General features: G+C 34.9%; 1 protein-coding gene across 1 annotated transcript in view; it reads right to left on the bottom strand.

Annotated features, from left to right (window-relative positions):
- The window catches only part of LOC132740414 (uncharacterized), a 59,660-nt gene extending 44,907 nt beyond the window's left edge, over positions 1-14,753 (bottom strand). The window contains exons 1-4 of the mRNA XM_060728311.1: positions 14,729-14,753; positions 11,514-11,824; positions 7,191-7,587; positions 6,181-6,279 (exon numbers count right to left, since the gene is read on the bottom strand). Coding sequence (XP_060584294.1) covers positions 6,181-6,279; positions 7,191-7,587; positions 11,514-11,824; positions 14,729-14,753 — 832 coding nt within the window. The remainder of the gene's footprint in view (positions 1-6,180; positions 6,280-7,190; positions 7,588-11,513; positions 11,825-14,728) is intronic.
- Positions 14,754-14,992: the final 239 nt, after the last annotated feature.

Raw genomic sequence — 14,992 nt, 5'->3', positions numbered from 1 at the left:
TGTAATAAACAATCAAAATGCTAAAAGTACTGGAAACTTGCACAGTGTAAGAGTCACAATAATAACACCTTTGTTTGTATGTATTGAAGGCAACCTTATACAATCAAGTTGAGTAGTAAGAGCCACGACCTAGCAAGGCCTGCATATTTGTTCTTATTTCTGTCATTATGTGTTCCTTTGTCTAGATATATGTTTGCTTTTATGTTTGTTTGTTTAAATTAAAAGGCAAGGTCATATCAGTTCAACAAGTTAGTTTTGTCATATGTGTTCTGTGTCAGAGCATGAATCAAATTTGTACGTAAATAACAAGAAAGGCAAATTTAGTTTCAAACTGTCAAGATGAAATAAAGGTCAAGATAATACATGTATATTAAGATAATCATTCAACATAAATTGTCTGTTTTGTTATATGTGTTCTTTTGTGCAAGTATGAATCCAATCTGTAAATACATTACAAAGTTATGATAATTTAAGCAAATGTAAACTATAATGATGACAAGAAATGTCGAACGACACATATGCCCCCTTTCTAGCCCTTGACTCACATTATTGGTAATTTTGTTAGAGATTTTTGCCATAAATAGGTAAATGGAAATGTTCAATTATGGAAAAAAGAAAAGTAATGAAGACTCTGTGATGAATAGTTTTCAAGATAATGAGTCAATTAAGGCCCCCGTGACCTAGACTTTGAACTAGTGACCCAAAATCAATAGAGGTCATCTAATAGTTATGACTAATCAATATTAGAAATATGAAGACTTTGTGATAAATAGCTATCAAGATAATAAGCAGAAACCATACCAACATTCAAGAACCCTGTGACCTTGACCTTTGACCTAGTGACCCAAAAATCAATAGGGGTCACTTACTAGTTATGTATGTGAAATATGAAGACTTCGTGATAAATAGTTTTCAAAATAATCAGCGGAAACCATTCTCACATTTAAGGCCCCTGTAACCTTGACCTTTGATCTAGTGACCCCAAAAGCAAAACAGGTCATCTGTTGGTTATGACCAATCACTTTGATAATTAAGACTTTTTGATAATTATCTTTCAAGATAATGAGCTGAAACTACCATTCAAAGACCCTGTGACCTTAATCTTTGACCTGGTGACCCCAAAATCAATAGGGGTCATCTACTAGTTATGACCAATCAATATGTGAAATATTAAGACTTAGTGATAAATAATAACCAAGATGATCAGCAGAAATCATATAACCATTCAAGGCCCCTGTGACCTTGACCTTTGACCTAGTGACCCAAATAACATAGGGGTCATCTACTATCTATGACTTATCAATATGTGAAATATGTAAACTGTGTGATAAATACTTTTCAAGATAATCAGCGGAACCATTCAGACATTGAAGGCCCCTATGACCTTGACCTTTGACCTAATACCCTAAAATCAATAGCGGTCATCTACTAGTTATGACCAATCAATGAGTAAAATAGGAAGACTTTGTGATAAATAGTAACCTAGATAATAAGCGGAAATCATATTACCATTCAAGGCCCCTGTGACTTTGACATTTGACCTAGTGACCCCAAAATCAATAGGGGTCATCTACTAGTTATGGCTAATCACTATGTGAAATATGATGACTTTGTGATGAATACTTTCAAGATAATCAGCGAAACCATTTAGACATTGAAGGCCCCTGTGACCTTGACCTTTGACCTAGTGACACTTAAATCAACAAGGGTCATCTACTACTTAAGAACAATCACTATGTGAAATAAGAAGACTTTGTGATAAATAGTTTTTAAGATAATCAGCGGAAACTATGTGGTCTACAAATGGACAGACAGACAAACTGACATTAGCAAAACAATATACCCCCTCTTGGAAGAGGGGCATAATTAAATGTCAAATAAAGGTCAAGATCATATTTAAATTATTTAACATATGGGTTTTGTCATTGGTGTTCCTTGGTCCAAAAATATTTCAAATCCATAGATAAATAAACTTATGGCCATTTGTAGCAAAATACACTAATTTGACCTTCAGTGTCAAGGTCAAATGAAGGACAAGGTCAGGTGTAATTCAATATTATTTTATTTTTTGTCCCTAGGATTGCTGTGCACAAGTATGACAATAATACATTCATTAATTTTCTATTTTTTAGCCAAATTTAGCAAAAAAATAAGTAACAATACTAGTATTTGACCTTCAAGTTGAGTGAAGGTCCAAATTAATTTAGTCTTAATTATGGACTTGTTCAAAGGATTCATGTGTCCAAGTATGACGACATTACCAATTTGTAATAAAACAAAGTTCTACCACTCATAGCAAACTTGAAGCAAAATTCATTTATTTGAGTCCAGAGCAACAGATATTTGCTTATTTACGCAATTAATTTAATAAAATACGCAATTGATTTTTTTAGAATGCGTATCAAAACCAGTTTAAATAGATAAAATACGCAATTGTCTTCAAAACACACGTCTATTGTCATTTTCATCATCGCAAAATTCCGCAAAATTAACCTGTCCCGCAAAATTAACCTGTCATATGCGGGTAGTTTTGGACAAATTAAATGGGTATGCATTCTATCCCAATATCTCCAAATCAAATGCTAACTAATCGATGGTCTCCAGTCTTCAACGGTCCCCGGTTTCCAAAGACCGGCGAAGCCATATCAGTAAAGGAAGAGACCATCGATTTGTATGATAACCTACAGACCAACAGAGACCGTTGATTTTGCGGGGACCGTCAATAAGTAGGTCCCAGCTGTATCAATAGACGCTTTGAAAGCAATATGGCGTCATTCAAAATGGGACATAAGATAAAAAATAATTTGAAACAAAACAATCAAAAATCAGTCAGAAAAAGAACTTGTTAAAAATATTTTGAACTATTTTTTTTATGTTCCTAAACAAAAATAACTGGCACATTCATGTAAATAATAATATCAAAAAACATAATCTGAAAATATTAAAACTAGAAATTTTCTGGACCCTGTACAAGGTAAAGATGAACTAGAACTCCGCGAGTCGGATGTGTCGCCTGGTGAACAATATTGTTTAGGAGAAATGGCCAGGACAAAAATGATATTTGAAAATCAACAAAGGGCAATAGCTCAAAAAATAAGAAATGCAGAGCAGCAGTTTCTGTGCATTGCACTTCTTATCAATAAGATCTATAATCCTACTAAGTTTCAAGTCTAAAGCTTTTATACTTTAGGAGAAATGGCCCGGACAAAAATAAAGTATGAAAATTAACAAAGGGCAATAACTCAAAAAATAAGAAATGCAGAGTACCAGTTCTTGTGCACTGCACTTCTTCTTAATGAGATCTATCCTCCTATGAAGTTTCAAGTCCATAGCTTTTATACTTTAGGAGAAATGGCCTGGACAAAAATAAAAGTATGAAAAATTAACAAGATTGTTGTTGTAAAACATGTATGCCCCCTATCAGCAGCCAATTAGTCATTGATAAGGTTTTATTAGCATGACTTCTGACCCAGTGATCAAATACAATTTTAAAAAGGATTATCAAGTATCTACTGCGTCATGAACCTTAACCTTTGACCCCTTGACCCAAAACTTCAATAAGGGAAGGTCATCTACTGGTCACGACCAATTCATCATGACGCAAAGTTTGAAAATTCCTAGGCCTTTAAGCGTTTTTAGTTAATTGATTCAGAAACCGCTTTTTACCTTCAAGGTCAATGTGAAACCTTGATACGTTTTGCCCACTTTGAGAGACCGAAAATCGCAATACAGGGTCATCTGCTGGTCAACCTAATTGACCAAATTTCAGACCATACCAAGTTGAAGTTCCTTGAGGAGCTAAGGGTTCTTATTTATTTGATCGAAACCTCGTTTTAATACATTACAAGGTCAATGTGACCTTCCGCCTTGACCCCCAAAATCAAATGAGGGGAATCAGCTGCTCATGACCCATCACCATGCCAAGTTTGAAGTTCCTAGGCCGAAGCGTTCTTTAGTTATTTGATCAGAAACCGTTTTACTTACAATGCAATGTGACCTTGACCTTTGACCCCTTGATCCCAAAATCATTAGGGGTAATCTGCTGGTCATGACAAATCACCATGCCAAGTTTGAAATTCCTAGGCCTAAGCGTTCTTAAGTTATTGATCAGAAACCGTTTTACTAATAAGGTCAATGTGACCTTGACCTTTGACCCCTTTGACCCAAAAACTCATAGGGGTCATCTGCTGGTCACGACTAATCATCATACAAAGTTTGAAAGTTCCTAGGCCTAAGTTTTTAGTTAATTGATCGGAAACCGTTTTTTACCTAAAAGGTCAATGTGACCTTGACCTTTGACCCCTTGACCCCAAAATCAAAAGGTCATCTGCTGGTCATGACCAATCACCATACCAAGTTTGAAGTTCCTAGACCTAAGGGTTCTTAAGTTATTGATTGGAAAGCATTTTTACCTACAAGGTCAATGTTAGACCTTGCCTTTGACCCCCTTAACCCCAAATATCAATAGGGGTCATCTGCTGTCATGACCAATCACCATACCAAGTTTGAAGTTCCTAGGCCTAAGGGTTCTTTAGTTATTGATCGGAAACCGTTTTTACCTATGAGGTCAATGTGACCTTGACCTTTGACCCCTTGAACCCAAAATCAATAGGGGTCATCTACTGATCATTATCATGACCAATCATCATATCAAGTTTGAAGTCCCTAGGCCTAAGGGTTCTTTTGTTATTGATCGGAAACCGTTTTTACCCAAGAGGTCAATGTGACCTTGACCTTTGACCCCTTAACCCAAAAATCAATAGGGGTCATCTGCTGGTCATAAACAATCACCATACCAAGTTTGAAGTTCCTAGGCCTAAAAGTTCTTTAGTTATTGATCGGAAACCGTTTTTTGCTTACAAGGTCAATGTGAACCTTGACCTTTGACCCTTGACCCCAAAATCAATAGGGGTCATCTAACTGATCATGATGACCAATCACCATACCAAGTTTGAAGTTCCTAGGCCCTTAAAGTTCTTCAGTTATTGATCGGAAACCATTTTTCCTTACAAGGTCAATGTGACCTTGACCTTTGACCCTTGACCCCAAAATCAATAGGGGTCATCTACTGATCATAACCAATCACATTACCAAGTTTGAAGTTCCTAGGCCTTAAGGTTCTTTAGTTATTGATCGGAAACTGTTTTTCCTTACAAGGTCAATGTGACCTTGACCTTTGACCCTTGACCCCAAAATCAATAGGGGTCATCTACTGATCATGAACAATCAACCATACCAAGTTTGAAGTTCCTAGGCCTAAGGTTTCTTAGTTATTGATCGGAACACTCGTTTTATGCCTACAAAGGTCAATGTGACCTATGACTCTCGCACCCTCTGACCCCCAAATCAATAGTGGGTCATCTACTGACGATGCGACCAATCCACCATACCAAGTTTGAAGTCTCTAGCGCCTAAAAGGGTTCTATTAAGTTTCACTCGAAACCATTTGCGCCCTCTACGGACCGACCAACAGACCGAACAAGTGCAAAGCAATATACCCCCATATTTCTTCGAAAATGGGGCATAAACAAAGGGCAAATAACTCAAAAAATAAGAATGGCAGTCGGTACAAAGTTCTTGTGCCTGCAACTTCTTCTTAATTGAGATCTTATCATCCTATGAAATTTCAAGTACCAATAGCTTTTGGACATGGCCCGGCCAAAAATAAAGTATGAAAATTAACAAAGGGCAATAACTCAAAAAATAAGAAATGCAGAATACCAGTTCTTGTGCACTGCACTTCTTCTTAATGAGATCTGCACTTCTTCTTAATGAGATCTATCATCTTATGAAGTTTCAAGTCCATAGATTTTATACTTTAGGAGAAATGGCCCGTACAAAAATAAAGTATGAAAATTAACAAAGGGCAATAACTCAAAAAATAAGAAGTGCAGAGTACCGGTTCTTGTGCACTGCACTTCGGGTCATTGTAAGAAGCATGCATACCAAGTTTGAAGTCAATCCGACTTATAATGACTGACTTATGCTCCGGACAAGCTTAAGGGGACGCCGACACCGACAACGACGCCAACACCGCCGACAAAAGTAACACCTATATGTCGCCTTTTTCAAGGCGACACAAAAATTAATACTGCTAACTCCCAGTCATTTTTATCTAAAATCATCAGAACTTATTATAAGGTAGTTATATCATTGTATAAAATGTATAAACACTGGTACCTTTTAAATTTTCTGTTGAAGGATAATCATCTGCCACATTAAAATCATTTTCAAAGTCCTGTTTGTCTTCAACATCATCATCAACATCATCATTAGAGTCTACAATCAAAATGAAAACATGTAATAATACAAGAGTAGCCACAGAAATATAATATTTATCACATAAACTATGGCACAGGAGTGTAATAAAGCCACGTAATAAAAATGATATACAGAAGTGTAATAACACTTTGACGTGACGTCATTTGCATTTTATAGAAACACAGTGTTAAATTGGGCTAATATTAGTTACACTTTAGGGGCGTCAATGACAAATGGGTCTTAATAAACAGTCAACCTTTGTTATTTCGAATATTATTAAACAAAATATTATATTTGTGTGGATTCAATACTAAATTTATTTAAACATTGAATAAAACAATGCCAGAGGCTTGGAAAAATATAAGTTTATTCAACTCGTCAAATAAATTAAGTATTAAACGTACACCCATTCAAAATCCTCTATATCCTACAGACATTTGAATATTTGTGTCATTTTAACAGTCAAGCAAATGGATATAAAATGGATATAGAATGGAAAATCTGTAATACATATACATAATCATTTATTTGTAATTAGCACTTGGTCTCCTTGTTTCCTACTTAACAAACCACACTAATATCAGATCTTTCTCGGCATTCATACACAAAAATCAAGACATTGAACCGAAAAAAACTGATAAATTGAAAGCTATCTGCTGCATTCACATTTGACCTAGGATATTCTATTTAAAAGGAAGTCCTTCAATCAATGGTGCAGTTACATCCCAGGAAATGAAAAGGGGCATTATTTACAGATCCCTAGATATAACCTTTGCTATAATTCAGTTTCTTGTGTGTATCACACTGTCCCCTCAAGACTTTTGAAAAACTTCAAACAATGGCCAAGTTACAATACAAACATTATGGTTAGATGGATAAAGGCACATGGACTAAAGCCGTCAAGCTATCAACTAATTAAACTAGCTAACAGCAGGTCTCTGAAGTTTGATGAGTTTTCTTTTCACCTTCATTCTCTGGAGTTTGAGGAGTTTTCTTTTCACCTTCATTCTCTGGAGTTTGAGGAGTTTTCTTTTCACCTTCATTCTCTGGAGTTTGATGAGTTTTCTTTTCAACTTCAGTCTCTGGAGTTTGAGGAATTTTCATTTCACCTTCATTCTCTGGAGTTTGAGGAATTTTCATTTCACCTTCATTTTCTATCTCAGTGTCTCCTTTCTCTTGTTTCATGTCACTTCCATCATCACTGACTTTTGTTGTCAGCTTTTCAACTTTTGTTGTGCTCTCCGTATAACTTTTCATAAATGCTGACTTTGGAGGAGACTTGGAATCTGGAATCAATTGCTGACTTTTCTCAACTTTTTCTTTCATCTGTAAAAAGATAAAAGAAATTTGAAAAAAAACTAGAAATGTGTCCATAGGACACGGGTGCCCCCACCGCGACACTGTTCTATCAATCTTTTTACTAAGTCAAGGGAAATAACTCTACAAATACTGGATAAATCCACATAAGCCCATAAGGTTTATTGACTATGTCAAATCCTTTTTGAGAAACTTGCGACACAAGTTGAAAATTGCAAAAATTTTCTACGTGAAGGGCAATAACTCTAAAAATACTAAATAAATCCAGACGAAAATACCTGGTGCACAACTGCACATGCTGATCAATATTCCTGTAAAGTTACATGACTGTAGGTCAAATACTTTTTGATTTATGTGCGACACATGTTGAAAATTGCCAAATTTTACTAAGTCAAGGGCAATGACTCTGAAAATACTAAAAATATCCAGATGAAAATACCCAGGTGCACAACTACACATGCTGATCAACATTCCTGTAAAGTTTCATGACTCTAGGTCAAATACTTTTTGAGTTATGTGCGACACAAGTTAAAAATTGCAAAATTTTACTAAGTCAAGGGCAATAACTCTAAAAATACTAAAAATATGCACACGAAAATACCCAGGTGCACAACTACACATGCTGATCAACATTCCTGTAAAGTTTCATGACTGTAGGTCAAATACTTTTTGAGTTACATGCGACACAAGTTGAAAATTGCAAAATTTTACTAAGTCAAGGGCAATAACTCTGAAAATACTAAAAATATCCAGACGAAAATACCCAGGTGCACAACTACACATACTGATCAACATTCCTGTAAAGTTTGATGACTGTAGGTCAAATACTTTTGGAGTTACATGCGACACAAGTTGAAAATTGCCAAATTTTACTAAGTCAAGGGCAATAACTCTGAAAACACTAAAAATATCCAGACCAAAATACCCAGGTGCACAACTACACATGCTGATCAACATTCCTGTAAAGTTTCATGACTCTAGGTCAAATACTTTTTGAGTTACGTGCGACACAAAAGTGAACGGACGGACGGAAGGACGGACGGAAGGACGGACGTACCAAAATTTGATGTTTATGAGGCAAATGAGCTCATAAACACCACCTGGACCAACGTCCATAAGCAAAATAAGCTCATAAAAACAAAAAAAAACTCTTAATTTTAAATTTTATGAGTTTATGTTCTTTATTTAACTACGGAATGAAGCTCATAATAATCAAATGTTGGCTCGGACGGACGGACGGACGGAAGGACGGACGGACAAGGGTAAATCTAAATGCCCGCCACTAACGTGGGGGCACAAAAAAAATATTTTTAGCAAAAACCATTTAACTCAAATACAGTAGAACTTCGGTACGTCGAAGTTGAAGGGACTTGCGTTAAAACTTCGACACATCGGGACTTCGACTCATAAATCACTCTCAACTCCATGACAATATTTCGACCCGTGACTAGTCCTAATTATAAGATCTATAACGAAACCAATTTCATGTTTTTTCATCATTAATCTGATATTTACATTTTACAATGATAAATAAAGCATGTTAAATAACGTTTTTCACGGCTAATTATTTGGACTTCCCGTTGACGTATAGAACAGAGTTACAAAAGGCGTAACAATAGGAAAGGACGATAACTAAACAAGCTTATAGTAAATATTTCGCGTGTTATTCTCACGCGACACCGCGTCAAGGATGTTTTCAAATGAAAGTAATTCTTACTGTTTACTTTCAAATACCCTATGGCAACTAAAATAGAAACGATTAAAGCATTTTATCACACATTTTATCGCAAACAAAGAAAGGCTGTTTGTCACACGACTGTGTAATTAACACCTGTCTAACAAGTTGATTGGAAAACGTATTTGCAGCCAGATAAGGTGTGAAAAATGTCTGAGATCGAAGGTGTCAAAATAATCGAACGACTTTGACTTATTTGCGGGAAATTGCACTAGATTTACTTTATACGGACCATGAAAAAACTTCGACACATCGAAAAATTCGACACATAAAACCTCGACTCATAAATAAGTTTTTATAAGGAACATATAGGGGGGAAAGTTGGGATTTTCATTTTTCTTCGACACATCGAGAAAATCGACTAATCGAAGTTCGACTCATAGAGGTTCTACTGTATGCCGATAATTAACTCAAATAGTCCCTATAAGTACTGGTTGTCTGAAACATGAAAATAATTTTTCTTTGTAGGTAAAAGTGAATTGGTCAATAATAGAAGGTCTGTAAAACAATAAATAACAAGCAAGTATCATAGTATTGCAAGCAATCCATAAGTCCCCTACAGGTTAGAACCCCATCAACATTCTTAAGGGCCATTTACTTATGTTTCAATTTTTCTCTATTTTAAGTAAATTTGTTGGAAAAGTTCTTTAAAAGTGATCACAGGAAACAGTTTTTATGAACAGACAGACAGACAGACTGAAGGACACTCTAAAGTTAATATTTGAAACATCCCTGTTACCAAAATATAACATTTTAAAAGCAAAATTCTTAAACAGGAGATAACTCTTGAATTAAAGATGCAATTTCATAAAAATTTTCAGCTCTTTTTGACTAATCACAAATATTGGTATATTTGCCATGTTTTAAGCCTATTTGTTGCCAAGGCAACTGATATTTTTTCAAAATAGGAAGAACAGATAAGACATGCATAATCTCAAGACTGCCATCTACCCACATGTCAAGTTTCATAAAAATATTTCCAGTACTTTTTGAGTTATCACTGGATCCAGTTTATGTGTAAAATTTGCCATATTTTCAGCCTATTTGTTGCCATAGTAACCAGAATTTTCAACATAGGAAGAAAAGAAAAGACGTGCATAATCTCAAGACTGCCATCTACCCATATGTCAAGTTTCAAAAAAAATTTTGCAGTACTTTTTGCGTTATCACTGGATCCAGTTTATGTGTAAAATTTGCCATATTTTCAGCCTATTTGTTGCCATAGCAACCAGAATTTTCAACATAGGAAGAAAAGAAATAGACGTGCATAATCTCAAGACTGCCATCTACCCATATGTCAAGTTTCAAAAAAATATTTGCAGTACTTTTTGCGTTATCACTGGATCCAGTTTATGTGTAAAATTTGCCATATTTTCAGCCTATTTGTTGCCATAGCAACCAGAATTTTCAACATAGAAAGAAAAGAAAATAACGTGCATAATCTCCATACTGCCATCTATCCATATACCAAGTTTCATAAAAATATTTTTATTCCTTTTCAAGTTATCGCATCGCGGGATCCAGTTTTGTGGACGGACGGACTGACGGACGGACAGACAGACGGACATTCTCACAGGACAGTAATTATATGGCTACTCTATTGTTCTCTCTATTGTTCTTTTTAGCCACGCAAAAGAAAATAGCCACATAAAAGCATTACGGAATGAATGACATCAAAGAGAACCTATTGTCCCTCTAGCCACATAATTACTCTCCTGTGAGTGCGGACAGACAGACGGACGGAGGGTAAACCTAAAGTCCCCTCCGGTAAACCGGTAGGGGACTAATAATTACAGTGATAGTATTTAGTATAACACGTAACAACAAACTGCCAAATAATTACACATCAATTGTAAAGTACATGATCTGATATTACATATATTCATACAGCAGATCATAAATTAATCTTTGAGGGTAAACCATTTAAAATAAGTCAGTTTTTAATTTTGATCTTGATATTGATCGAACATGGGGCCCACACTGTGTCTCATCAATTTAAAGGAAATACTTAAAATTGTAAGTTACTTAGCAATCAGCCTTAGCTTCATAATGGTGGCCCAAACTTATTGGTTAGTATATTTGATAGTAGTTATTACAAAACAACTTCTGTCAAATATCTAAGATATATTTTTTTATGTGTTTTAAGCACTGAATTTCTGTGATCATTTACTTTTCCAACATAAAGTTCTGATTTGTGTACCTGAGAATCTGTAGGATGTGTTAGCATTCCACTCCCTTGTTCCCCTTGAAGATACTTGCTACCAACATCTGATGTAGGTGTTGGACTAGGTGAGATCGGAATTCTTGGTTCTGATTTTTCAATTTGACTAGGACCATTACCATTCTCTGTTGAATCTTGCTGAGAGCTGCAACTAGGATCTGTTTCTTCTGTACGATTGTTTTCCATTGCATCTCTTTTATCCTTTGATTCAGAGTAGTTACTTGTGTCTGGTACTTCTGTTGGATTACCTTTTAGACCACTGCTACTGTCTCCCTTTGCTTTATCAGCATCTATTAAAATTAATCCACAAAATTATAACAGGAAGTAAAAAAATGTTTTCAAACCACATATATATAATTATATTTTGAAGCACAAATTGAATTTATTTCCCCATCAGAGCTAGTTTTTTGCCTATATAGATGACAGAGACAGGCATATCTTTTCTGGTTGCAGCCATTGTATTATAAGACAGTTGCAAAAATGTTCTATAACGTAATAGTGAAACATCAACTCAACATTTCACTAATCTCATTATGGTATATCAGTATGTGAGAACAATTAAGCGCCAAATTCCGTTGGGTCATGGGCTTATATACTGTTTGCCCGTCAGTATATTAATTTAAAAATAATATTCTACTATATCAGTATAATTAAATACACTAGTCATTAGACAACTGCCATTATAGAATATATTGCACGGCACACATAGACAAATGTTTTGAGTAAGAACTGCGAAAAAAATTATATGAATACGAGAGATGTAGGAGGAGACAGTAGAGTGCGGTCAAAAATATCTAAGATACATCTAGCAGCCAGGAAATTCACGAGAGGACATTGTGACATTCCTTGGTTGCGTAAAAAGTAGATATATTATTGAACTAGTAGCGCTAATTTTGGAAATCTGTACCACGCCGCTACTCAGAAGTAATTTAGCATATAATACAATATATAGAGCACGATAGAATCAAAGAATTGTCGATCGATTCGTGGAATGTAGCTCGATTCTTATCATGCATCACCATTTTCGGACCCCGGAAATATTGCTGTCTGATTATTATTTACACATATATAAGACACATTCACGTGTATCATTCACAAAGATACTGAGCAGGATTATATAGCGTCCACATTTATCCTTAAACACGAGTGGTTATGTTCAAGAGACTTCAATAGAGAAAGTGAGATACACATTAAGCGGATGTTCCAGGGTTAAATAACAAATTTCAACCACAATCTCAGCGAGTTTTATCGTACACATTAACATGTCTAGAGTATATGTTCTCTATAGTCGACACAATAGTATACGAAATAGATCTACATTGGAGAGCTCGAATTTTCCTACTATAATTAAAATTTAACTGTATACTCTTTCGGCTGTCGATGTGTTGCATGACATGGCTGTGTGTATAATCATAATCATTATAGAATCAATATAGAGAGCACCATCCATAGTCATTCGATTGGGTAAACAAATTTAATTAGTTCCATAAAATTGGTTAGGGTTTGAGTTTTAAGTTCGTTTTTCCATCTCGTCATTGATTGTAATTTTCCTTTAAATATAAATCCTACACGTCAAGCCATTAGTTAGTGATAAATGTTGTGGCAAACTACACTGTGACTGTAAGAGAGATACTATTTTAAATTAACAAAAACAAATAACTAGAATAATTCACAAAATAGATCTGATTCAAGCATTAAATTTTTGTGTATATAAATTCTTACACCAAAGATCCTTCAACGGAAATCGAAATTGTCTCTCAATAACACCCAGAGAGGAGGGTCGTTGACACCTATAGTTATTTTTTGTTTATTTTTGATTTTTGTGAAGAGGCGCTTTGTGGTTTGTAGTGTCTTTTCTAAATTTACTAAAATTTATAATAGAAAAAATAAATAGACCGAAGTATGTAGATCTAATACTCTATATATGCTCACATTACCTGCTCTCAGTAACAATTAGTTGTTCAAATAAGTATGATTGTGAGCCCCCTACAGAATCAGATAATACACTTAGTTATGGACCACCGAGAGAGTCAATACAACAGCAAGCCAAAACAAAAATTGTATTAAAAACACAGGCAGATTACATAGGACTAGTTCAGGAAGGCTCAGAAGCAGCAACTCTGATTTGTACAAAATAGTGTGGGTGAATATAATATATATATATCGAGGTTACGTCCTATTGAGAACAATTCAATATTAGAGCTACATTAATAGACTTAGGGAGAATAATGGAAATGAATAGTCATATCTTGAAGATCTATCTATTGTACAGTATATTCCATATTATTTATAGATCGGGATTATATAAATGTATATAAGAAAGTACTTAAATATGAGGGAGCATATAATTTTCACAAATAGCTCAATTATTAGTTAAGCACTCTATGAGCAGAGCATTTTTTGATAACATACTGCAGAAAGTTGTCAGTGCATATAACTCTCCTTCATTAATGTACACTGGGCTGTCAAAAAAAATAAAAGGCTGGGTTTATGGGGGCAAACATTTTAAAAACGTTTACATGATTGTCCTGAATTATTTCATCTTGGAGGCCAATCTGGAGTGATTTTTTGATTCACAAGAATATCTGAGAGACTCCGAGACTGTCACGATACCACGAGTAAAAGCGAAGAAAGATTAGAAATAAGGGAGCTAGACTTATTTCTAAATGTCCTAAACAGTGATCATTTAGAAATAGATGTGATACAAAATGCGCAATAATGAGATAAGTATAGGTCAGTCATTGTGGTAATAAAAGGGATATACTAACATCAAACACTACTATTTTTAGAGGGTAGAGCACTTGTGACATATTGGCACACCACACGCACACGCGATAGAGAACATTCTCCTCGTATTCAGAGAGTCAGAAATAGATTGCCGAAAGGTGATAACGTTGCCTCTGTCGCAAATATTAATGAAATTATAATAATCTATAGTTTGATATTAAATATTGAAGTGCAAGTATGAGATGCACAAAGTGTAAAAATAAATTTTCTTGTATGCACGCTAGTGTGTAATGTTTGACAACATGACTGAATCCCATTAATCCAATCAAAAAAGGAAGAATAACATGGCCAAGTTATGTTCCTACAAATATGAAAAAAATGTCTGTCGAATAAATAAAGGCTGTATGAGTAAAAGTGTAAAATCTATTTTTAGTTCTCTGCTGACCTTGACCCAACTGACCACTTACTCATCAATTTTAATCTTCCTATCATTATAATCACATCTGTCTATAGAATATGGTTAATACACGCTTTAAAAGTAAATAGATCTACATATATGAGATTATATTGGTCGGACAGTTGAGACCATTAGTTTGTGACTATGACATTCGTAGACGTCATAATCATAGATTCACACTTGTTTAACTCATATTTGGCTTAATCAATTTAAAAAAAACAACATGACGTTGCCTTAACAAAAGGTATTTAAAAGAGCATTATACGCGAGGCAC

Source organism: Ruditapes philippinarum, unplaced genomic scaffold (assembly GCF_026571515.1).
Source record: "Ruditapes philippinarum isolate M1 unplaced genomic scaffold, ASM2657151v2 ctg2386_1_1_1_1, whole genome shotgun sequence".
Taxonomy (NCBI): domain Eukaryota; kingdom Metazoa; phylum Mollusca; class Bivalvia; order Venerida; family Veneridae; genus Ruditapes; species Ruditapes philippinarum.
The sequence above is the reverse complement of the archived record's forward strand: the minus strand, read 5'-3'. Positions and strand labels throughout refer to the sequence as shown.